Here is a 25,085-nt window from a genome sequence, read left to right on the forward strand (position 1 = left end):
TGGCCTAAGCCATTTTGGCGCACGTTTCAGAGCAACCGAACAGTGTTTTGGGGCAGCAAATGTGGCCTTTGGAGCAACCAAAACAGTGTTTTGGAGCAGCAAAACCGGCTTTTGGAGCAGCCAAGACAGTGTTTCGAAGCAGCAAAAGTGGGTTTTGAAGCAGATGTTCTTAGGAAAATAAAAATATTTGAAGTGCTGTACAAACGAAGGGCACTTTGTGTTGTGTTGTGATGTGTTGCTAGGGAACTCACTGCTTCTGTTTTTACTGCTCAGACATCTCACAAGTGTACAGCGTTGTAGGCATTGACATGCAATTTCGAAAAACCACTTGTTACCGTTCTACTGGTTCCCGACGTGCCAGGTTTTCTTCAAAAGTAAGCAAAAGTAAAACAATGAATTGCAAGCACCCCAGCTGGTGCCTCAGTCACGCAATCATGTTCGCATACACGTGAAGCCAACTTTGGCAGGCTTGCTGTTGGGCATGCTTCGTCAAGCGAGCGCAAACAACGGCTGTCCGATTGAAACCGAAACCATGCCCCTCAGCTACGTCGCTAACTTATCCCCAAAATTGTACACAAGATGTATTTTCGAGCATGCGACAAAAACAGTCCAGTGGCACGTGCTTGCCAGGCCGGCAAGCAAGGTACAAGCTAAACACACAAAAAATAAAGAACCTGAGTGCATCGATGCAAGACATTGCGAGCTAAAGTCAAAAAGTTCTTGGAGCGCTTTGTGCAACGACTGAACTCGAGGCAAACAAGCGCGCTGTGCGGATTCATCGTGCAGACATTGCCTTCTTTGCTTTAGCTCACTTCTCTTCAACAACTTCTTTTTTTGCGGCAGATTTTTCACAAACCAAGGTCTCTCTCGAAAGAAGGCCCAACGAGAGGAATCTAGATAATCAATACTTTGACAGAGCAGTCTTTAAATTAAAGATGGATTTTTGTAGTAACGTATGATTTAAACAAGAACTGGAAAGTTGATGAACATGCGGCGGTACTTAGTGTCATTTTAGAAAATACCATATTTGCAGTGATGTGGGGACGGCAACATTCGACGTCGCGCGACCACGGTGACTGAAAGGCAGTGACCCAAATATAGTTTTCCCACAGCCGTTGCTTCAGCTCACAAAGTAACTCCTGGCACGCAAAAACATGGTTTCGTTTCACAGCATGACGGCATAGCTGGTACCCAGCACGCTAGCATCGAAGCGTCTGCACACATCCGCGTCTATCGCTGAAAATATTAAAAAAAAAAGACGAGACCCACAAGAGACAGCGCGAGACGTGAGACACTGGGAAAACCATGCAAGACCGGGTGGACAATTGATGCACGGTACTTTGTGTCAGGCTAATGTCAGGTGGCCGTTTGCGCCACATAACACACGCCTGCTCAATTACAGTACTCAGTTTAGTTTCGGTTTTGAAAGGCAACCTATATTGGTCCTTTGGCACAGGCTTTGCGCAGATTACCCATATTTTGGCAAAATGTAGCAGGATGTAGCAGGGTTAGCCGCTTGGCGCAGTTTGGCGCAGTAATCACATCACTGGGAGTACAGCGGTGCTGTTGTGCAGGTGTTAAAAGCAGACAGCAAGATAGCTTCTCCTTGTGCGACGCTCAAAGTAGAAATTCTGGAGGCCTTATTGAACAAACAACACACTGACCATGCACCTGTGGAGGCTATACAGTCTGTTTGCGAAGAAAATGGGTGGTTTTAATTTCTGCCGTCTGTTGCAAGCCTTTTACGCTCAATCGCGTGCAATCAATGTCTGCAGTGACACCAACTGCATGAATCACTTTGTCCAACTATCACTCAGCTAAGTACAATGATTGCTTTGGGGAATCATACTTTTGCAGTTGTTTCTGCATTTTATCACAACTTTATGCTGTTTTTCTGGTGACATAATAGCTATCAAAAGCCATTTTTTTACGTTTAGGAGTTAAAGAAATTGAATGGTGGAGTTGAGCCACTCCAGGAGTGGGAACGGGCCCACTACACTATTGATGTGTTGACATGAAGCTGCCGAAAGAAATCTGGGAAACAAGCTCGTGTTCACTCAGGATGTCACAACCCTTAAAACTGTTATAAATAATTTAAACATTAAATCAAATCATTCAAGATGAGGAGCTTTGTAAGAGGGGCTTGGCTTCAATTTAGCGGCTAATAACGGTCGATAGCTTTTACAGCGATAAATGCACATCGCGTTCAGCACCAGTCGCTCATTGCAACGAGTATCGAAAGCGTGTCAAGATAATCTACGCAACTACTGTGAAACAAATATCATATTACACAGTAAAACGTTTGGTGAAACTTTTTTCGACAGTTGTCGTAAATCAAAGCGACAAAAAATACAAAAAAAAAACAACACAAAAACGACTATCAGTACCTACAGTGATCATTCGCCGGAGACTTACAAGACCACAATCTATAGCCTGTTAAAAGTTCGACGGCGGGGAGTAAACCGCAGACATAGTAACAAACACGAGAAGAACTACTGTATATACAGGCGATACATGAAACATTCAATTTGGCATGTTGAATTCAGAAGGCTACGACTAGTGCTGGTCAGTTAGGCTTAGGTGTAATCGACAATCCCAGTTAGGTGTGTTGATAACAAAGTAATGAAAAAATATTACGACGTATACAAATGAAAGTGGTATAGCTACCTGATAATCCCGAACTTCGTGAAATCGTGAGAACTTCTCAGCCATCCCAGTAGGAAATGCTTTACGACGCAGCAACGTTCTCGAAATAAACCATCTTGGAAGCTGCTGCAATGACTGTGTCAATGTTGCTAGGTGATGTTTACTTCGACGCTTCGACCAACACCACCAACACCTCCAACCCGCGTCGCCCGCGTCTTTCGCCGAACCGATCGGCTACAGTTAGTTCTGCGTTGGTTCGGAATCTGTTTACTGACTTGTATTTGTTTCCACTGCTGCTCCTGTCTTTCTAATTTTTCCCAATGTAATCGGAATGTTTTATGGTTATTATTATTTTTGTAACAATCAACAAAAACTGCTCTCGATCGCTGAATTTTCAGAACGGTGTGCATTGCTTGTCTTAATTAATGTTTTGATGCACGATGGAGCCAACGCTGGCATGTAAAAGGAGAGAAAGTTAATTAAACCCTGTGGGGCAGGTTCTTATCAGACTTGACACTTTGACATTTGCTTATCAGAGAAATCTGCCGACTCACGTGAACGCTTTCTACCAAAACCGATTTGTGACAATTTCTCTCACTAGCTTGGGTTTTAGGGGTTTTAGAATTATTTTGTTTGCTACTGCCAAAGCCAGAATACGCCAAAGTCATGTCAAATCAAAGTTAATCTGAACGATCGGAACTTCCTTCCCTTCCTTTTAGACTTCATTATGTGCATAAGAATAGAAACAGAATTTTACCTGCGCCTCAGGCTGAGGCGCAGGTAAAATTTTATATGCAACCATCTATACTCTGTTTCATACTTAGCGTGCAACGCTGTGAAAGCTACTGGCGCGAGCGCGTGGCTTCATCTATGGTTTTGTTTGAGCGAGAACGCGTGCAAATGATCAACGAGATCAAGCCCCACGCTCGCGCCAGTAGCTCTGACAGCGTTGCACGCTAAGTATGAAACAGAGTATAGGCGTCCCAGAAGAGTGACATCGGTCAATTTCAAACTGAGGGAGAGTACTCCCGTATGTGCAGGGACACAACCCGCAGCGCCATCGTAGATATCCAAATTAATATCCGCCATGTTTGTTTTTAGTATTCTCGCTGAAATTCATGAGGGTGTGTATACAATTTTTCTAAGCCATTTCGTCAGGACTTGCTCTCCTTGCGCTGCTAGTGAGCTGTCATACCGGGCAAACTACTGGTTGCGCAATACTACGTGTTCTGACACCGTCTGAGGAATCGCAGGATGTTTTGTATTGTCACAAGTACAACGCCCTTGTCGCAGTTAATTTGCTTGGCGCTCATTTGTGGAGCCTCCAAAGCTCGGAAGTAGAGCCAGTAGAGCTACGAAGCTCACATGACTCAATATTCCGCATTCGTGCTTTTTCGGGGAACTAAAATAATCCCTTGGCAATAACGGTTTGAATGCGTACCGTGCGTACTCTATGGCGAAAAATGTGAGACACGGTACGTCCGTCCGCTTCACTACTAGTCAGCTCCTCCGAAACTTTAATTTTCTGAAATGAAAACCGGAAGAGCATGACTGTTTTAATTACTCTTTATTTATCGACCTTTTTTGTGAAAGAAAACAAACAATAAAGCAATGACGCAACCTACACCATCAAAGCGTCCGAGGCGTAAGCAAGCCGTCCCAGTCAAGTACCAGCTAAGTGACGACTCTAGTGACGATTTCCCCAACCTGAACCTGAGCATTCCCACACCTCCCTGTCGAAAGCAATCCCCGAAAGACTACCAGCAGCTAGAGAAAGGAACAACTAAAATTGAGACACAGGATGCCAGAAGGCTCTTGCTCAAGTTCAAGATCAAGAACAGCAGCAGTTCTGAGGCCTATGTGGAGCGTGCAGAGCCAGAGGAACCCCATCCCCGTGAGGGAGGAACAAATGACGGGGGCAGGAGAAAGAGGAAGTGCACTCTCGTCAAGCAAATGGCTGCAGCTGCCGCCGCTCCTGAAAGGACCTCGAAGGTGAAGCAGACTTCCACGCACATCCCCAGGAGCTACAAGAGGTACCAAACCTTCCCCAAATGCTTCAAGACACAAGTGGTAAAGCACGCCCTAGCCAACTCCGCAGACGAGGCAGCGAGGGAGTTCAAGGTCTCGGTTCACAAGGTCAGGCACTGGATGAGGAACGGTCCTACACGGCAAGGCCGTGGGGATCCTCGGGACTCTCCGCCTCCCCGGAGCCCGTTCCCAGCCTCTTTTAAACTGTTTGCAATTGGGCTTGCCGAGGAAAAGAGCACGAAGGAAGCGGCTCAGCTGCTGTCCCTGGACGAGGCTGTCGTGGAACGGTGGCGGGACTTCAAGGAGGGTGTGGACAAGAAGGCAACCAGTGACAACGTCCCGCAGTGGGAGACAGACGTGTTTGTGGGAGTGCGCAGGGACATGCTGGCGGGGCACGAGATCAGGGTCTCTGACCTCCTGGGCAGGGCGGAGTCTCTCAAAGTGGACCAGACGGACATCGACCTGCAGTGGGCAAGCCGCTGGTGCGAGCGATTCAAGCTGATCTGCAAAGATCATCTCTCCCATCCTAGCAGGGTAGGGTTGTGGCTCGAGACAGTCGGTCACCTTGTTTCTGGGCGAATGTGTGTGCAGTTTAGAGGTTCCGTTTCCCACCTTAGTTAGGGCACTCGGGAACAAATATCTGCGACTTTTCAGAGGAAGGAAACAATGAGCATTGGATTGTGATAACTCGGAGAGTTGTTCCCGGTTCTAGTGAGTTCTCGGAGGCCTTGATTATTTACACCGGTTACGGCTATGAAATTCGGAACTTTCACATTAATGAAAAATTTAAACCAAACTGTGGTACAAATTGAACTTTTTTTTTTAAATTTCATCTAATCAGGAATACTCTAGCAGGACTCCAACCTGGTCTGTTTGTTCATAACTAACACCCTGAATGGATAGTGTGCAGTTTGAATATCTGCACCCAACCTGCATCTGCAGGTTTTGTATCTATGCAAACTGCATCTGCCACATTTATCTATAGCTACAATTACATCCTACCTGCAGTCCGTAATTCATTTTTGCATTTTAGGCTCTAACAGTGCTTTATGTGAAGTGCTTCTGCAAAGGTAACCTTACGAAGGTTTTCTAGCATTGTGTGCTTTTACTTGTACGAAGCATTGAGGCTGAGCTCAGAGACAGGATGGGCTATTGTAAGAGTTGTGTGAGCCAAACCATTATCTATATGGAAAGGTGGACAAAGGTGTATAAGAGGCTTTGTCCCATAGGGACAGCAGGAAGTCCACGCTCCATGACCAGAAGATAAGTCTCTTGTGCCGGAGGGACCAACGCATACAGCTTTGTGGACTCTCAGCTTATTCGGGAAATATAATTAAACCAAAAATACTTTCATCTTTGGGGCAGGGAGGCCATCGTCTTCTGTTTAACGAGTTGAAGGTCGTAGGTGTCACGGCATCAGGCAGTCGTGGTCTGAGTAACTGCAGTCTTGCACATGTAAAGCATATGCCACAGCACCCTCATCTAATGTGCAAACCAGCAAGATCACATCCAAACTGCAAGCATATACCTATGAATATCCTGAAATACTATGCGAGTATGCAGGGCACTATTCATGACATATTCCTTGAATGCCAAAACATTGCAGACAAGGGGTGGACATAGCATGGCAGATGCAACATCCTTTTTACTCCTTGCCTCTCTTTCAAGGAGGAACTTGCTTGAGTTGAAGCTGTGGTTTCATCAGGAACATCCTAGCAATCAAATGTTCAATTTGCTTGTTAGCATTACAGTACTGTATCCTACCTTTGTGGCATTTGTGCACTTCTGTTTTGTGTTGTTCTTCTAAGGCTGGTTGACAAACTCTCCATAATAATACTGTATTTTCTCTCTGCTTTCTTGCACTATATATTTATTATAGTGCCTACCACCAGCCCTACAAATGGACAACTCGTGACAGAGTAGCAGTGGCATAGTAACGGGGGGGTCACCCTGGGCCTTGGGTACCAGGCATCCCAGTCACGAAGGGGGGGAGTGCCACCTCTGGCTGGCGGCACAGCGCCCCCCCCCCCCCCCCTCCCCGCGCTCCCCTCCTCCAAACACACTTTACTGGTTGCGATCTCGGGGAGTGAATGAGAAAGAGGGGGGCTACGAAAGACCTAAGTGCCTGGGTGCCGGATGGCCTAGCTACGCCACTGCGCACTAGTATTTTGTGTAATGGCAAGCAGATCTTGGTGCGTTGTGGGATGTGCTACCACATCCTGGGCTTCGAGGGTCTTGTATAAAAGTATTACCATATGAAAGTATTACTTTTCATATGTGACGTTTGGACAAATCTTCCAGGGTCCGAGGCAGTAACAATATTATTAACAATGTGGTTAACCAAGAAAGGACGGGCAGCTTTGTTTTGCCTGAGTAAAGTGATAATCATGGCTGTCATGGATGTGAACATGAGCCGCAGCATTGAGGTAAGGTGCCAGCCACTCAAATAATGCCCTTTCACTTTTCTATTTTTATCTGTAAAAGCAATGATTGGCAGCAAAATGGATGCAGTGCAAGATAGCTAGCATGAACAAGTTGATTATTTTGTTTTAGTTCTACTCATCTAGGCCAGCATCCATGACCAAAATTTTCCATCTATATTGTGAATGCACATGTAGATTTCCCACTATGTGCAGATAGTGTTAATGGCTCTCTAGGCAAGAAATCGGAAATCACTTCTTCGGGCTGATTGCATGGCACTTAGTAGCTTCAAGAGAATGTGTAGTCGTTCTGAAGTAATAGTTTGGAACTTCCAGAAGATTGCTAAAAGGAACTGTCAGTAGAGGTGCACTGGCTAGAAGAGACATCTTGGTCAGATTTTTTTTTTATCTTTTAATATCTACCTTGGTTCGACATTCCTTCCTGGGGATACTGTGTATGTTTAAACCAGAGTTCTAATGGTGCATTTGAAGTTGCAAGTTAAATGGCCTGCTATACCTACATGCATGCTACGGCTGTGGATGGCTAAAAGTTCACAAGGAAACGGCATCTGCAGATGAGATCCTTTAAACTCGTGTTGTGGACTATGGGCCTGAGCTTGCTCGGTCCTGCTTTTGTTAATTTCTTTGTGAAAGGGATATTTTTTTTCGAAATATTGGACAGTTGATAATTTTATGCAAACAGCCGTTCAGAACGTGTAAATTTGTTTGAAGAAAGAACTAATACCATTCATATTTTACCAGAAATGAACTTTTAAGAACCCTAGTTCTAGGTTTCTGCAAGCATTGTTTTAAAGAATACACATGTATGGATATCATTTTGAGTCCTGGCTAATTTTATTTATGTTCTCTAAAAATGAACTGCTTCAGTGACTACTTGGCAAATCCAAATACCGGGCGACATGACCACTACCTGAGGATTCCTTGCTGTGGTAAAGGCACTAAAGAACTAATAATTTGGCATGTTATTTAACAAACCCTAAGCCATCTAAATTATTGCCCAGTTCTTCATTAGGCATGCCAGGTGCCACTTGGTTTGGCATGTGGACCCTTGAAATTCCTTCCTTTGTTTGCACATGATTAGAGCGATTGATATGCCAGGCACACATGTCCATAATTTACTGTGGTACTTGAGGTGGCTTGCAGTCATTTGTTTTATGAGCAAGTTTGCTTAGTTCATGATGCAGTGTAGAGGTTTTTTGCGCGACACAGGGGACAATTACAAGCGAGTAGACACGGACAAGCGCTGTGCTGTGATGCTACCTTGGGTGGGTGTGCATTTCTATTTTGCAGGAGTTAAGCGAAGTCACACTCCTACAGCTTCCAATGGACATGATGGGCATGACACCCACTCTACAGGCATGTTGTATTCTGCACTCCTAAGTACAAGTTCTTTTTTTTTTGTTCATACTAGTTATGGCTTACTGCTATCACTATGAGATATTCACATGTCATTATAGCTGTGTTTTTGCAGGGGGTGTGCAGAAGCAAATTTTCTTGTTGCACAATTCATGCCATCCAACTTTATAAGTAGAAGCTCAGTGTCAGCATTCCCTCAGTGGTAATGGACACACTGCTATGATAGACTTTTAAAGCCACCTGTTCCTGAATAAAGATAATAATAATATTATAATTTGTACATAAAAAGGACATCTTGGGCAGCATGCAAGGCTGTACAGAAAGGTGAAAACCCATACGTAAGGGTGGGTTTTCACCTTTTGAAATTCAAGATACTGCAGTGTGGGGAAACTTGTAAGCAACACAATGGGGGTAGCTCTGACACAGCATGTCAGGACCTAAGAACACAAAGCCAGTCCTTTTGATGCTTTGATAGGGCCAGACCAGGTATACTAAAATTCTTAGTTTTTGTTTACAAACAGGGAGATGTTTGAAGTACTCTGAAAAATATTGTCGATTTCAAGCATATGCACTGTCTTAATTATCGAAACGGTGAAACTGTGCTATCTAAGTTATGACTATTTCGGAGTGCTTTGACTTCAAGAGAAAGTCGCATGTGCTTGGCCCTCAAGTATTTAATTTCTATGCATACAAACATTGGCCCGATACCAGGATGATTGGCACATGTCATTAGAGATGTCTAAAGTCGTTCAGTTGTTTCAACCATCTGCTGTTCACACCTCCGATTGTACAAATGCATGGTCAGCAATGTTAGGCATGCCTTGCTTGTAATGTGACAAGTCAAATCTTGTATGTGATAGAAGGCAACAGTTACTGCAAAGTGCATTTCTTTGCGGAGGCAGTTGTATGGAAAGGTTTCTTTATCAAATTTCTCATTACATCCTACTTTGAGAAAGGGGTAATCTCAAACTTTTGTATTTGGAAAACGCGCTCCTCTTTTGATTTACAGCTAAGGGACCCCTCCCAGCCTCTGCATTAAAGCACTAAAGCAGTGCAGAAGCCTACAGACTTTGTAAACTATAATGCATATACGAAAGGATGGGTGTCTGGCACATTGTCACACATCACCAGATGGTTCAGGCCTTTTAGGATATTGCTTAACTGGAAGAGCACTTCTATTAGGGGCAGGGACGGTTGAGGAAATTTGGGAACTTGGGGAACCCATCAAGTACTCTGGGGAATTCCCGAGGGTACTCCGAGGACTCTTCAGGGTTTTGTTAACTCACTTTGAGAAACCGTAAGGTAGGACACAGGGGAAATTATACAGTCTGAAGACATGAGCTCTCCAGTGAGTAGTGTTTGTAAGTAGAGATTCTATTGTGAATCTTTTCAAAAGCTATGCATGCCCATACTGTGTTTTATTTTTTCTTATCTCAGGTTATAACCAAGCCCACTGCTTCAGGTTTTAAACTCTCCCGAAAGAAGCTAAGAGGTGTGAGTGCAACAGAAATGGACCTTGAGATCTGGAGATGGTACAAGAAAATGGAACGGAAAGGTAATATTTGAAAAGATGCACGTTTAAATAAAATTAAGACAGCAGAAAAAGATGCAGCTCTGTATATGGGTGCGACAACCAATTTTATTAATGTTAATGTTGAGCCTCATTACTAAGTATCACTCATGATACTAACAAGGAAGACAAAGTAAAGATATCCAAAAGCAAGGTCTACCGATTGTTGTTACAAGCTTTTAGGATGGAGACCACACTGGAAATAAGGTTACCATCTGCTTAGAGCTGTACCGATGAAACAAAAGAAGCATGAATTACCCCTTTGCCTTGCTTGGTTCCAGCAGGAGTGTGAGTTATACATGAACAGCCTGTGCACGATAAAAGCAGGAGCGTTCACACTGAGGGCTGCATAAGGAAAGGTGATTGAGCGTACTTCTTGTCATATCGCTTACAAGATGAAAATGTTTTTTTATCCTTGGTGCCTTCAAAGGTCATTATGATCCCTTCTGTCGTATTTATTGCTCGTATATGGTACTCCTTCTCCAGTTGACAGCTATTGTGCTGTCTGATTACGACACATTTTTAATGCGAAAGCATTAACTGCCCAATGGAACGAAGCCGGTGTTGCCTGTAACCGTCTGTGGCAGAAAAACGGCACCCAGAAGTGGAATTCCCATTGGCTGCGACGCGTCATATCAGGTGCTTCGTCATGGAAGCAGGCCGGGCACTCAAGGTCAAAGCGGATGCGCCTCAGTAATAAAGGAACGCATATGCATCGTCACGGAAGCCGTGGAGTCGGAGGGGGCGCCGCGCCTGTGCAAGTGGGGGAGCGTGATGTCACCGCCGGCATGCCGTGTGAAAAAAAAAAAAGATGTGGCTCATTGCTGGTAGGAATGCGCTGCATGTAGGAGTGCTTTTGCATTCCTACACGTAAGCAGTCTGAAGTGTCTGCCAATTTTTTTTTTCTTATCCTCTTAGGCAAAAAGCTGACCAAGGCATTAGTGTGTGCTCGGGCTCAACACATTTTTGTCAAGCATGGCCACCCAGAGTCCCGAGCAGGAGAAGGGTGGTACAGGGCATGGAAGACCCGCTGTGCGCTGCAGCAGTTCCAGGTTGCCATGGCAGACCCTGACACTGAACCAGAGGAAGAGTCCTTCAGTGCTGATTGCCAGGTGAGGGAAACGTGTGGGGCTCTCTGATTACTCCAGCAGTGGTACCCTATATTGCCGGTTTCCTAGTAGTATGACACTGTCACAGAGAGGTTCATTTGAACCAGATTCCAAAACATCTGAATTTGGTGTGTGCAATATGTAACATATTTGAATATGGGTGTTTTGTTTTGTAATAAAGTGTAAATATGGAGGTGTGTCTCAAGCAACATTGCTTGCTTGTTTGGGGAAAGCGCTGCTCCTGTGCTTTTAGTATGTTGAGTTCTTATGGTACATCAAACAAAACCTCGTATATGAAAGGAAAACACACAATACTTTATATAAACAAATGCTTGTACCCTGAGATAGTGAATGTCACCAATAATTAGAGGTGCCCAGAGTCTCCAAAGAAAATGGAAAAAAAAAATGCACTCGTTATCTCCTTCGATTACAATCAGTTGAAAATAAATGGTTGGCTATAATATTACCTTGCAGTGCTGATTTAGTGGTTGAAACTTGGAAATAATTCTCTTAGCACATCTAAACAACTGTGATGATCCACTACATCTTTCCCATATCGGTGTTTACTATTGGGAGGTCTATAAATCAGAGATGCTCGTGAGAAGCTGGTAAATCTGCATTTCCTAATTGCTGGAATGCCTTTTAAGGACAACTCAGCCACTGCTAAATACAACCGTAAGATTTCATATAAATTCAGACAATGAGATGGACTCATATTTCTATCTCTTAAAATTCTTTTATGCTGAGTTGCATATGCAATTATGTAAAACTGTGTTTCAAATTTTAGAGTATAGATAAAGGAGAGCAAGTCTTTGATGTCCATGTTGACAAGTATGTTGATTGGATCAGCTAGTGAAGCATCAGTGCAATATTTACATTTATATCTGTGTTATTTATACTTACCTTAAACCTTTGGGGTAAAGTTGGTTTGAAATTCTTCTAACTTTTGTTTGAGGTTTGTCGAACTTTTGAACTTCGCAAGTGTGAAAGTCTGAAAATTGTAAAATTTCGTAGTGTGACGAGGCCGAAAGTTGAAGAATTGCCAAACCTTTAGAACATCTTGGTACAATCTTCGACCCCCAGGTTCAAAAAAGTTTTTTGCACCTCTAGTAGTGACGAGATGGCAAGTTACCGAAGGGGTACATTTTTTCAGCAGCAGCTGCCTCGTGAAAAGACATCATCAGACAGTCAAAACAAGCCCACGGCACAGCAAAGAGAAGACAATGAAATAATCACGCCAGATCTGAGGCCCGTGCCAGTTGAAGGGGATGCTACAGATCCAGATCTGCAGCACCCTTGTGCAACGCAAGAGATGCCAGCTATGTGTTCGGTTGTCACCACCAGCAACGACAACAACACCAGCAGCGGTCCTTCCTCCTACAGCACATGTTACAGTCAGCCAGCCTTTGTTGAGCCCCTGGTCCTCCTCTCTGACTGTGACACGGGCTCCAGCACCCAGGAGTTCAAGCTAGGGCACCTGGGCTGCCAACAGCAGCATCTCTCCTTTGCCCCATACTGGATAGACCAGAGCCATGGCAACAGCGAGTGTGCTCCCAAGGCAGAGCCGGGCCACGCCATCACACCCTTCCACGAGACGTTCCTTGGCTACAATGGTGCCATGGGGTCGGCGGCAGATGCAAGCACCTCTTCGCTGGCTTACTCCGAGTATGGCATGCCCATAGGCACGTCAACATGTCCTTCCAGCCAGAAGAAAAAAAACGAGCGGTACCTGCCTGAGTTCAAGCTGCAGGTGGTGAAGTATGCTCTGCAGACGACCTTCAAGAAGACGGCGGAGCATTTCGGGGTCCACCACTCCACCGTGGCGGAGTGGTGCCGAGACAAGGAGAAGCTGGAGCGCAGGTTCCCCCAGGAAAAGGGCAGCCTCGTGAGACCGGGGGAGGCGACAGGGGCCTCCCCCCCGGAGCAGGCCTTTCTCAGCTGGCTCTACGACTGCAACAGCTCGTGCCGAAAGATAGATGCAGCGCAGGTGAAGGAGAAGGTGAAGGAGATTCTTGCATACTTTGGGGAAAATAAGGTGGAGACCATGTGCCGCTGGCTCTACGTCTGGCACAAGAAGCGACTGGAGATGGAGCAGATGATTGAGGATCGGCCTGAGCTGCAGTCGAGTTCCGGGAAAGAGTTCCGCATCGCATTTCCACCTGCCGTTAAGCTGGAGATTGTGAAAGTGGCCGAGCGACAGAAGTTGAGCGACACTGCCAAGTGCTTTCAGATTGACCGGAATAGTTTGTCAGACTGGAGCAAGGCTCAGGCAAAGCTCAAGCTGATGATCAAAGAGGGTAAGGTGCGCAGGAAGGAAGTTTCAAAGAGTAAGAAAGCTCTCGAAGCAGAAATGGAAGTCTTCCAGTGGTACCAGCAGTGCAGAGCCAACGGCTACAAGCCGGGCCCCAAGGAAGTTCGCACTAGAGCCGCGGAAGCATATCGCAAGCACGGCGACACCACCATGAAGTGCAGCATTGGCTGGTACTCGCGCTGGTCTCGCCGATTTGGGATCCAACTTCGTTACGAAAAGGACGACGAGATACTGGAGTGGGTGCTCACGCAGCTGGAGCAGAACCGGAGCATCACGCACCATGACATCCAGGTGAGGGCAGTGGCGGCCCTCTCCCAGACAAGGACGGGCTTCAAGTGCTCCGCAGGCTGGCCCATCCGGTTTTGCAAGCGGCACCAGGCCCTGCTGCAGAAGCAGCCCACCCTGGAGGTGCCCCTGCCGGCAGCCCTCGAGGACAGGGTGTCCCTTTTCCGCCAGCAGGTCCAGAGGCTCCAGGAGCAGCACAGCCTGACCAATGCTGCCATTGGTGCCATGGACGAGGTGCCCCTCTACTTCTCGGTCGGCACGTCCGGAGGCATTGGCGGCGGTACCCTGCTGGTGCGCCGTTGCAGCCTGGAAGCATCCCAGGCGGTGGTGCTCCTGTCTTGCCTCTCGGACGGGGCCATCCTTCCTCCCCTGGTCATCCTCAAGGCATCCAGCCACGCCCTCGAGGCGAACCACTCTTTTGTCCTGCAACAGGAGGACATGCACGTGGACCGTGCCACAGTGGAACACTGGGTCGAGGTCGTCTGGAGGCGCTTCGTTCCCTCGCCGAGCCTCCTGTTTCTGGACTGCTTTGAGCCGCACACCGTGGTTGCCTCCTCCGTGGTCGACGTGAAGGTGGCTGTCACTCCGAGCGGCTGCTCTTCCCAGACCCACCCTGTGGTGGTGTGGCTGCGCAGGAAGTTTCAGGCACTGGTGCACCGGCTGTGGCTGGAGGGCAGTGCCGGGAAGAATGTCCCCACGACCAGGGAGATTGTGGACTGCGTCACTCGCACCTGGAAGCACTTGCAGGCCGAGGGGCAGGACGCCGTGCGCAAGAGCTTCATGGTCACAGGGGCGGTGCTGGCGCCCGATCACAGCGACGACCACCTTCTGGGGAGGGCAGAGCTTCTGCCCGACGTGGAAGAGGAAGACATATACTTCTGAACAAAGTTTGCACGGTGACTGAGGAAGTGCAGTGTTGAGTACAAAATTAGTTTTAGTCTCGCTACGGCGAAGTTCTTGTCATTTGTTTTTTGGGAGGAGGTATGCCTTTCCTGGCCTAGCTAAGTGAATGGTCTTTGAAAGAGTCTGTACATATTGTGTCTGAATTTTTTATTTTGAGCAATAAGGGGAGCATCATTCAGTTATAGTGACTGGGGGATGCATACTGCATTAAAACCTCTACACAAACAGGAGGTTGCTCGTCAATACCTAAAGGTTGCACACTCCTTGCATATGTTTTAAAATACATCCAGTCATGACCCTGACTACCTGGAGATATGTGTTCCTGAAGAGGATGTATGCCCATCAACTTGATGTGATGTATTGTTATAAAATATCTTTGGGAGTTAGCCCACCTTCAGTGCACAGCGCCGAGAAGCATGTTAAGTGAAACCTGCATGTAACAAACACCACCGTTTTGTCACCTTATTTGTCATGAGTGAACCGATATCTACATGCAGTATGCCTGTCGTAGAAGTTTATGGTTTTTAGAACCATTTTGTATTGGAAGTTTATTAGAAGTGGGACTCTATACTTCCAACCTGGGGGACTCAAGATGCTATTCTCTTTCTTGCTCGCATTCTTTACATGCTTGAGATATTTCTTTTCCTTAAGCTCCTGGTTTTGCTTATCGCCCTGAAAACATAGATTTCTTGACGTTTGCATTAGAGCATTTGTTATTTTTCAACTTCTATTTAAGAGTGATTGCTCTGTGAGTGATTTGCCTGTTGCTGATGCTAATTGGCAATGGTTGCTGATGTTATAATTGGCAATTATTGCTGAAAATATTTACTGAATGTTATAGGAAACTGATTAACAAGGTTGAGCATAATAGTTTTGCTACTCATCACACAAGGATGCATGTTTAAACACCTTGTTAGAGTTACAGCAGCTCTAAGTCGTTACTTACCAGTTTCCAAGTACCGAATGTCAGGAACCGGTGTCTTGGTTTTAACTGACGTCCAGCTGTCATCATTGGTGGACGTTTATTGGCATTTATCGGGTTTTGCCAACACTTCTGTACCCTAAGTGAGGTTACACTGTATTAAGAAGATTTCACAAAATATTTTATTTTTCATCTTCACAGTTTCATTGCACTTTATGTTTTTCACAGATATTAATTATGTTTTTGCTGTTATGCTATGTTTGCTTATTAGATCGTCAGTTTCATGACATCAGTGCCCATCATCTCAGCATGATGGCATTAGGACTTTGGAGTTATATAACTCAGATATGCACATGAGAAGCATTGTTTTGAACCTAATCAAAATGGACTCGTGAATATTTCTTACAGAAACCTATGGAAATAACATAAATTTTGTTTATAAGATTAAACAATGCATGCAAGGTGAATATCCTGGTTAATCTGATGTGGAGTTTCACCGGATCATATAATTGCCTCTTTCCATAATCAAAAGTTCGCTCTTGAAAAAGGTTGCAATGCATTGATTTTTGTATTTAGTCTTGCAGAGCAGAGGCAAAATGCTGTTGTTAACCAGTATCGAGCATGCTTGCTTTGCACATAAATGGAGCAAAACTGTTTGTGTTGCAAATGTTTCTGTCATTGTCTTGTACTGGAGTTAGGCCTAAAAGAGCTTTAGTCACATACCTGAATCGTGGAAAATATAAAATAATTTACAATTTCACATTTAGTGACCGCTGTCACCTGGACCTCCCAGTGAATGTTGCTCATGGTCGTAACTATGGTCTTGTGCACAAAGTTGTGAATTCACACAGCTCGAAAATGATTAGCTACTAAACTGTGGGTTGCCAATATAGTAGGGGTGTATTTATTGATAAAGAGTTGACCACTGTGTATCTATCTGTTTTTGCTGCGAAAAATATTCTACCTATATTCTCATTGACGTGCATTGATTTATGCTAGTTTTATTTATCCATCAAATCAGAAATTTATAATGTATACCTGATATCTTACTCAAGGAAACTTGTGTAACCTCTATGATCAAAGGTTATTTTGCATTTCTAATGTAAGCAGTAACTTGGAAGATTTATATTATGCTACAGGAAATTATTTGCCTGCTGCAAGCCATTGTGCGAAGACCAAACTTGCAAAGTTGTTTGCATTGTTGTAGATAGCTGCTTATGGGTACAATAATCAAAACTGCGAATAAAGGCAGTGCACAGCTGTTCACATCTTTATTTCTGCTCATGTCATAAATGTATTTACTTGCATTGCTTATAAAACGTTTGGCAACACTGGACATGCCTGCACAAATTAAGTTAATAAAGAATGGGCCAAGCTTTGCTAAACTTTTTTTTTACATGAGTACAGACACAGAGAGTGCATGTCGCTGAAAATAGTGAAACAAAATGGGCACATATACTATGCAGTGGCTGTCAAAGTACGTACATACACTCACATTGAAGGAATAGAGTTCACAGCTTGCTGTACGAGATGAGGGCTGACGTAGAAGACACATGGAAGTCAGTTTTAAAGAGGTTTCTTCTTGTTTTTTCTTTCGAGCTCTTCAGCACTGGCTGAATCATAGGGCCCGCAGATGTATCTGCCCTTGCAATCTTGTTCCTGGGACACCCAGTAGTCGTACACATTGGCCTTGAAACTATCCGATGACATGGCATTCCCATTGGCAATATCCTCTTCCTGTGGGTAGGTGAAAATAAATATTTTCTTCAACATGTCCCTTTGCCTGCTAGCCAAAACATCTCTTGAAAAGAATGTACAGTCTTCTGTTCCAAATTCTAGGGGACTTCTTTACAAGGCCCATGCGTTTACACCACTGTGCTGTGAATTTGCTGGCATGTCTGTTGCATTCAGTTAATAAATAGCCCTATGGCTGCTCACCGTAAAATACCGAGCATGCGCCAAGTCAACGCCCCCTGCCCATTCTGCTACTTTTGAAATGTTTGCAAACTATAAGCAAAGTACATACAGGAGTACCCACCACTCAGGTTTCTGAACCACCTAGCTAACTAGGGGCTCCTCATCGTCTGCTGCTTCACCAAATACCCCGGTGCAACGCGGTAAAGACGACCCCATCATGTGCCCCTTCTGTATTCTTGCCCTGGGACCTAACAAGTGCCCATTCTCCAGAGTTCCAAGGTTTTAAGCTGATCTCTCAATTTTGGCCGGGCGCTTGCTCGAGACAAATATACTTGTCATACTCTTTGATATAAATCGCTAATGTTCAGCTGGAGAAAGAAGTTGGAGAATTGTAGATTAACAAGTTGTATGTTAGCGGCGAAGACGTAAAGACAGCCTGGGGTCCATGTCACATGAGCCAATGACTTCTTCGCGGTGGCAGCCTGCAACAACTCATTACAAAAAAAAAATGTTGAAGGAGGACATTATCGAAAAAGGTCAACTTTTGAACCTTTGGCTCAATATGAATTAAATTTACAGTATATACTGGCAGTTTCGAGGCAAAATGCAGTGCAAAGTTTCATATGTGTACATAAAATGTAAAAAAAAAAAAATTGAAGTAACTTTTATGAGGAATTAACACACTGACATTGTTTAGGAAAACTATCGTTAAAAATCTAATGTAATACCCAACATTTTTCTTCGGTAGATATGCAGCAGAACGTCTGGCCAAAATTTTTCCTTGAAGTAATTTATTTTATGCTAACATATTGCACTGAAAAACCAAACAAAAAATATTTTGCCTTTTATGTTGTCCACAAAATCTTAACAACGTTTTAAAAAGACATCTACAAAGTAAGAAAACAATGCCATAGTTGCATTGCCCATTAAATTCCAGTTAGAAAATACAATGAGTGAACCCTTACTTTTGTCCCATCACGATAGTTTTCTGAAGTGAAATTCATGTTAAAAAGAGGAACGTAGAAGAACGCGTTCCAAATATTTGAACCTCTACCTTTTCTTTAGCATCGGTGGGCTGAAAGTACTTTATAAAAAAACTAACTATGCAGTGTAAATAAATGAAACGTTCTGGTAATACTCTCTAGATGTTAGTGGATGTAAATATATATGGCATTTTTAAAAATAAACTTGTCTTGCAGAATTTTTTCTTTAACCACTTGGCCTTTTGTAGACGTCGCTTCGCAACGGCCGACCATTCGCTAAAGTCTGTTTTGATGAAAAGTCGTCGTTCGCTAAAACGCCGACCAACCGAGTGCCGCCAGGTTCAACTACAACAGGAACAAAAACGGACGCGACTGTAGCGCTCTTGTATAAAATTATTTCTCAGAGTTTTCATTAAATCGTTTGTCTACAAAACCGTTAATTCCGTTCTAACATGGCGACGTACGGAAGACCAAAATGAATCTCGCACCGAGCACGGCTGCAACGGACGGCAACAACGAAAAATCACGGATGCCACTACCACCACGCCCTTGGCATCTGCCCTCGAGATGATCGCACGATTCCTCGCACGGCAAGTCGAACCTCCCAACGTTACCCCGATGCACATAAGCATGACAAGAAAGCGAGGAGGACGAGATGAGAGCGCGCTGGCACGTCAGAACGCAGAGCCCTGATTGGAGTGATTAGTGGGTAGACCTAAATCTAGCTGCCTCAGTCTCCATCGCACTCGTCGAAAGCGTTCAAATGCGAAAGCCGAACGCTGAACGCCAGCGTTTCGCATTCTAGCGCGTTCGGCGGCACATAAGATTATGGTCCAGATTATGGCTAGACGACTTCATAACCGAAAGTCACGACAAGATTAACAACATTTGCTAGAATGCAAAGATTGTTTTAGCTCAGGAGTGTAAGTGGCGAAGACGCGTTCCCCGCCTCGACCGGATAATGCGATCAGAGCCCGACCAGCTCGACTTCGACAGGTGTTGCTTCGACCCCCGATGCTGGCATTCCAGCGTGGGAAGTGGAAAGGAAAAATACCCCGAGGGACACGAACAACAGGAAGCGAACGAGACGAAAAGAGACAGATTCAACTATAAGAGGAACGGAAACAGACGAGAATATAGCCCTCTTGTATCAAATGATTTCTCAACGTTTCCATTAAATCGTTTTACAGTCTACAAAACCGTTCATTCAATTCTAGAGCAGTACTTACGTTCAGCATTTGGTTGAAGCATTCGTCTGCCCTTGTGATGTCCATGTTGTGCGTTTTGAGGTATTTCTTATAGTCCTTTGCGCACACAAGCCCATCCTCTGCAAAAGGATAGGATATAGGGGGTGTATTTTCCGGTGTTTATTAATAATAAAAAAATATCAACAAATGTTTTTTTCTTTTCTTTACGACCGGTGTATTTTGGTTGGACGACTCGTGGCAAGGTTAAAAAAATGTGATTATCAGTGATAACAATAGCTGCCACAGTGAGAATATTGAAGTTGATTATTTTGAAGAGACGCTTTCTCCAGGGTCAGTGGCCCTGGACCGCACTGATGCTGGTAGTGTCTTCCAAGAACCACAGCGACACCACTGGAAGGATGCAGGATCCACGAGATAATGTTTCACACACAAAAAAAAAAAGTCTTTAGGGCGGAAGCATTTGACGGCATGTGTTTTTCGGTTTTATTCAGGGCGAATATATATATATATATTCGCTATATATACAGGGTGTCACAAAAGAACATTTACATGGTCTTTTTTACCGCAAAAATAAAATAGGTATCGCCAAACGCTCATTCTCCGCCCAAAGGTAGAGCTAGAGGTCACAACCAGATGCCAAAGTTTCAGCCCGATCCGATAACTTAATCAAAAGTTATAAGTGATTTTCTGAAAATTTCAATGGGAAAATGGAGCCCATTTTTACCCGTTTTCGGTTTCTGGTGCCATAGAGCCCCATGTGTTTGAAAACTCCGTCGGCCGCCATTTTCCCATTGAAATTTTCAGAAAAACACATGTAACTTTTGATTAAGTTATCGGATCGGGCTGAAACTTTGGCATCTGGTTGTGACCTCTAGCGCTACCTTTGGGCGGAGAATGACCGTCCGTCGATGCCTAGTTTATTTTTGCGGTAAAAAAGACCGTGTAAATTTTCTTTTGTGACACCCTGTATATATAAGCTTTACAGATTTGTTTAAAAAAAGCCGTGAAAGTTGAACTTTACACTTATGCGGTTTGTGGAGGTGAGTTATACGTCCAGAGGGACATTATGTGGGTGGATAATGTTTCCGATAAGTCGGATAATTAATTAAAATTTGTTAATTAACTTTTTAATTAGTGAAAATAGACATGATTTTAATTAGAAACTTACTGAGCGTCATCAAAAAGCATTTTTACTAATAAACTTAATTTAGTTGTTTTTATGTCATAAAACCCCAACTTCTACTACTACATCAAGTTAATAAACGAACTTTAATTAATTAGCCGACTTATTGCAAAGATTAGCCACCCACATAATCAGGGGTGTCTCCAGGAATGGGAAGGGGGGGGGGGGGGGCATTGAGAATAGAGAGAGGAGTCGTTGCGAATTAAGGGGGTACCTTCAAAAAAACGGGGGGGGGGGGGGGGGGGGGGTAGGGAAATCACTGCACAATGTCCCCCTGGCCGTATAACTCATGTGCACAAACCGCTTAAGTGTAGCTTCCGTGGATTTTCTTTAAACAAATCTGTAAAACTAAAAAAAAAAAAAAACTAAAAAAAAAAAAACCGCTGTATATAAGCCTGTAAGCGATGCATTTCTTATTTGAAGGTGTGATATATGTCAGATGCTAGCCTTTCTTTTTCACGAAATCATCAAGTCCCATTATGGATCATAATGGCATTTATTACGACAGAAAAGAGGGTTGAAGGAAAATAAAATAAAATTGTCTTACATTTTATCTTCTTCAGTTTACGAAAATGAACGTCATAGTGCTCCGCCGTGTCATCTCGTGGTTTTACGAGCGAGGCTTAACCGATATCTTCTTTGTTTAATTTTTTTTTTTTTTTTTACTCCGGTGAAATCATTTTATTATATTTTTCCTTTCAAAAGGCACCATCAAATTACACCGCTATCGCAGTCCATCGAGAACTCTATTTTTCCGGTCCCTTCAAAGGGCCAACGTGCAGTCAGGTCCACAATATTCAACTCACTGTTCGAATCCATGATGAGAAATAGAAGGTGGAGATATTTCTGCAGGAAGTCGGGCAACTCCTGAGCATTTTTGGTACTCTTGCCGAGGTTTGTGAAAAACTTGAGCCACTCGTCGAACTCCACGATTCGGTCCTGTTCCGAAGCGAGAATTACACACGCCAGTTTGAGCGGCACTTTGGGACGTCAACTTGTGCGTTTATTCCACTGCCTCGCGCCGGATTGGGGGAAGCTACCGCCGCGAGTGCGCGCGGCCCAGTACGTTCCCTTCGAATGCGGACACATCAACTATCGCTCTTACTGTCCTCAACATTGCACCCATTGTGCGGGCACCGCGGAACAGCTACGAGAACAAACGGCACATTTATTTTTGCCCCTATGACGCATCAGAAATTATACGTAAATGGCTCGCGATTGATTAGTAGCATGCAGTAAATCTTCTGTACAGATAATATATTGCGAATTCCGTCCCCCTGAGAGATTCCCTAAAGAGCAATAACGTAAAGGTGTCTTCCCCGCATACACTTCAACCGTGAGGGGAAAACAGCATACTGGGGGCGCTTGCTCTAGCGCAGGGGTCTCCGAACGTTTTTGGCTAAGGGGCTGGATTGGGGTATCTGCATTTTTGCGTTGCGCGACGGCAACCGTGCGCGGGCCGTCCGGAATGCATCCTGCGGGCCGGGGTTTGGAGACCCCTGATCGAGGGCAGCAGAGATACGCTGGCTGGAGTGGTTAATAAGCGTTTTGCCAGAGTGTCGTTATCACCCGAAAAAATGTAAGTATACCTTATTAAAATCCGCGTGCTCAGTGAGCTCATTCCACCATCTTTCGAGAATGGATTTCCAACGCTCGTAGACTTCCTTCTCTAGCTTGCCGCGGCGTTGCAGCTTGGTGTAGTTCTAAATAAAGTGCGACGTATTAATTGGATGCATCGCTTAAACCACAAGAACACACTTTTGTTAGCGATATATAGTGTTTAAAAAAATGCTAAGAACTTTTCTAACAAAAGAAAAAGAAAATGTGGAGACGAGGTTTTTTGGGACAACGTGCTGGGGACGCCAGCTAGGGTACGATTGTAACGCGGTAATTAGCGAACTAATCAACTAAAATTGACGCATTAGTTATATTAATAATAATTTCAGCAGGCACGTTCCTATTACATATTTTTGTCAATAAAATCACTATGTGTCACTCGAGTAATTACGATTAAATACTTTAAAAGACGATGGTTAATAAATAAGAAAAGACATCGCACGTGTATTGTCGACTGCAAACATTCCAAGCACCAATTTTATACTCAAATATGTCTCTCTAGATTATATGTGAGGAAATAACAGTTACCTCTGCAATAATGTTGAAATCATCCCAGGTAAGAATGCCATCTTTGTTATAGTCTGAAAAGGCAAAAAAGAAGGAATGACGTCCTTTTCGTCATACAGTTAAGCATTTGTTTCGCATAAATAAATGCGCGGAGTGCACACAGATAACAGCGGGATTTATTTAATTATTTCTCTCAAACGTGCGAGAAAAAAAAAATCTTACCCCAAAAATTGTGAAATGTGTATAGGTGTCGGTGCCTGAAGGAGGACATTGCTGTCACTGAACTTGCTGGATAAAATTCTTGATTAAGCTTAAAAAAAAAAAAAAAGAAAGAAACAATCAGTACGTTCAACATCGTGCACTAAGCATCGCGTGCGCATAGCGCTCAAACAAATACACAAAGTTGCACATATAGTTAAAACCGGAGACGATGGAAGTAAGGGAGCAGGTCAACAACACGTCTCAAACGCAGCTAACTTTTATTCACAACCGGACATTTGCACTCATTTCAGCGGTCAACCACTAAAGTTGCCACAGGAGTTTATACTCTGCAAGCTAAGTATTTCTTTTTCGTTTTTCTTTCTAAGAACAACAATTCTATGTCCGTCCCACTGTGTGCCCGTGGCGAACTGAAGGCATAGAACAATAAAAGAACCACGGAAATAGCTTTCCCACAAAGGAAGGGCGACAGTTTAGTCGACGTCTATAATTAGATCAGATTTTGTTCTGTCATGATGTGCTCATAAACGCCGCGTTCTGCAATGCTGGAGAGGCGTTCGAAGGCCGATGCTCGGGAAAAAGCTTTAAATATGCGCCCGCTTGTTCCGTAGTCATTTTAGTTTGCAATTCATTATTTTTTTATTTAGCTCGACTAAATTAAGAAACAACCACGAAGGCATAATTTTGCTGAAATCTCTGGAACGAAATCGACACTGCACCCGGGTGGGGCGGGAGCGTACGCGTGTTCTGTGGTTTCGCGAAAGATGGGTGATCAACGCGCTGTCCGGACTTTGGCCTTGTTCAGACCAAACCCAAAATAGATCAAGACCCTCCTACGAGTGAGTCGATTTCTTTCAGCGCGTCTCGCCATATCTGTTACAAGTAACAAACAGACCGGAACTCTGATCGAACACGCCATTACGTGAATTTATTTACTTATCGAAAATGGGAAAAACTAGTTTAACATCACAATGGTGACGCTAAACTAGCTATATTTCACTAGATATTCATTGTGAGTCTATGCTAAATCCCTGTTCCAAAAAGACGCTCTACCTCATTGGCCCATCCCTTAGCCCCACCCACTTCTGTTCTGTTACGAGCATGCGCCCCTAGGGCTCTCAGAGACTACACGGGAGCTCAAATGAAGCCCATAAGCACAGCTAGGGCCACACGAATCAAAAAGAGATATATAGTTTTTTTTTTATTCCCAGCATATTGGCGTTTTTTTTTTTTGTTTTTGTTTTTTTTTTTCACTTTTCCGGGATTTTCGTAAAAGTTGCCCTAGTCAGTTGACACACAAACACTACACCAGATTCTTATTCTATGTAGAATTCTTATAAATGCCCCGAGGCAAATTATTTCCAAGCTTAAAAAAAAAACAAAAAAAAATTTCTACAGATTGATTTGAGATGTCAGATCAATAACAGGTTCGATTACATCTTATACTTTGCTCTTTTCAATCACAGCCTCCTCTATGCGTCTGTGACCTAATAGTAATAAACCAACACATATTAAACAAAAAGTACAGAATAACTCTTTAGCGTACACAAATTTCCCGCAACCTGCTTGGGCATATCAAGAAAGCGTACGCAAATACAAACTCGATGATTCGCGAGTAATAAGGTGTGTGCCTTACAACAAACACGAGGTGCGAACGCAAACGATTCAAGTCGGAGAGATACTTGCGGAGGTACTCACATTCGTCGCTGAGGGGCCTGGAAGGAAACGAGCTGTGCCCGCGACACTTCCCGCGAACACTGTTCCCCGTGGTGTAAAGCTTGTTCGCTCGTGCTGTTTTCTTTCACACCGCAACCCCGGACTGGGGATGGCTGGACCGTTTATTTCGGGGAGTTTATTTTAGTGCCCTGACTCCGGCAACC

General features: G+C 44.2%; 3 protein-coding genes across 5 annotated transcripts in view; 1 reads left to right on the forward strand and 2 right to left on the reverse strand.

The window, feature by feature from the left end:
* Positions 1 to 2,780, reverse strand: part of LOC8051977 (protein piccolo) — a 61,532-nt gene extending 58,752 nt beyond the window's left edge. The window contains 1 exon segment of the mRNA XM_002434170.5: positions 2,668 to 2,780. Within this exon segment, the coding sequence (XP_002434215.4) occupies positions 2,668 to 2,712 (45 nt within the window). The 5' untranslated portion in view covers positions 2,713 to 2,780.
* An 870-nt stretch (positions 2,781 to 3,650) lies between these two features.
* On the forward strand, positions 3,651 to 16,818 carry LOC8051976. Of its 2 annotated transcripts, none has more exons than XM_042289950.1 (5): positions 3,651 to 5,208; positions 8,406 to 8,471; positions 9,909 to 10,026; positions 10,960 to 11,153; positions 12,304 to 16,818. In XM_042289950.1, exons 1-5 carry the CDS (start codon positions 4,258 to 4,260, stop codon positions 14,626 to 14,628), a joined length of 3,654 nt encoding a protein of 1,217 aa, XP_042145884.1. In that variant the 5' UTR covers positions 3,651 to 4,257; the 3' UTR covers positions 14,629 to 16,818. The 2 variants fall into 2 exon arrangements, with proteins under 2 accessions (XP_042145884.1, XP_042145885.1); XM_042289951.1 differs by having other exon boundaries at positions 12,307 to 16,818.
* On the reverse strand, positions 16,819 to 25,079 carry LOC8051973 (sarcoplasmic calcium-binding proteins I, III, and IV). 2 transcript variants are annotated; one of them, XM_042289965.1, is made up of 7 exons: positions 24,904 to 25,079; positions 23,209 to 23,296; positions 23,008 to 23,060; positions 22,452 to 22,565; positions 21,669 to 21,801; positions 19,701 to 19,798; positions 16,819 to 17,308 (listed from the first exon to the last, which is right to left on the reverse strand). In XM_042289965.1, exons 2-7 carry the CDS (start codon positions 23,255 to 23,257, stop codon positions 17,138 to 17,140), a joined length of 618 nt encoding a protein of 205 aa, XP_042145899.1. In that variant the 5' UTR covers positions 23,258 to 23,296; positions 24,904 to 25,079; the 3' UTR covers positions 16,819 to 17,137. The 2 variants fall into 2 exon arrangements, with proteins under 2 accessions (XP_042145899.1, XP_042145903.1); XM_042289969.1 differs by lacking the exon at positions 22,452 to 22,565.
* Positions 25,080 to 25,085: the final 6 nt, after the last annotated feature.

This window comes from Ixodes scapularis, unplaced genomic scaffold, assembly GCF_016920785.2.
Source record: "Ixodes scapularis isolate PalLabHiFi unplaced genomic scaffold, ASM1692078v2 PGA_scaffold0__279_contigs__length_252992795, whole genome shotgun sequence".
In the NCBI taxonomy this organism is placed as follows: Eukaryota; Metazoa; Arthropoda; class Arachnida; order Ixodida; family Ixodidae; genus Ixodes; species Ixodes scapularis.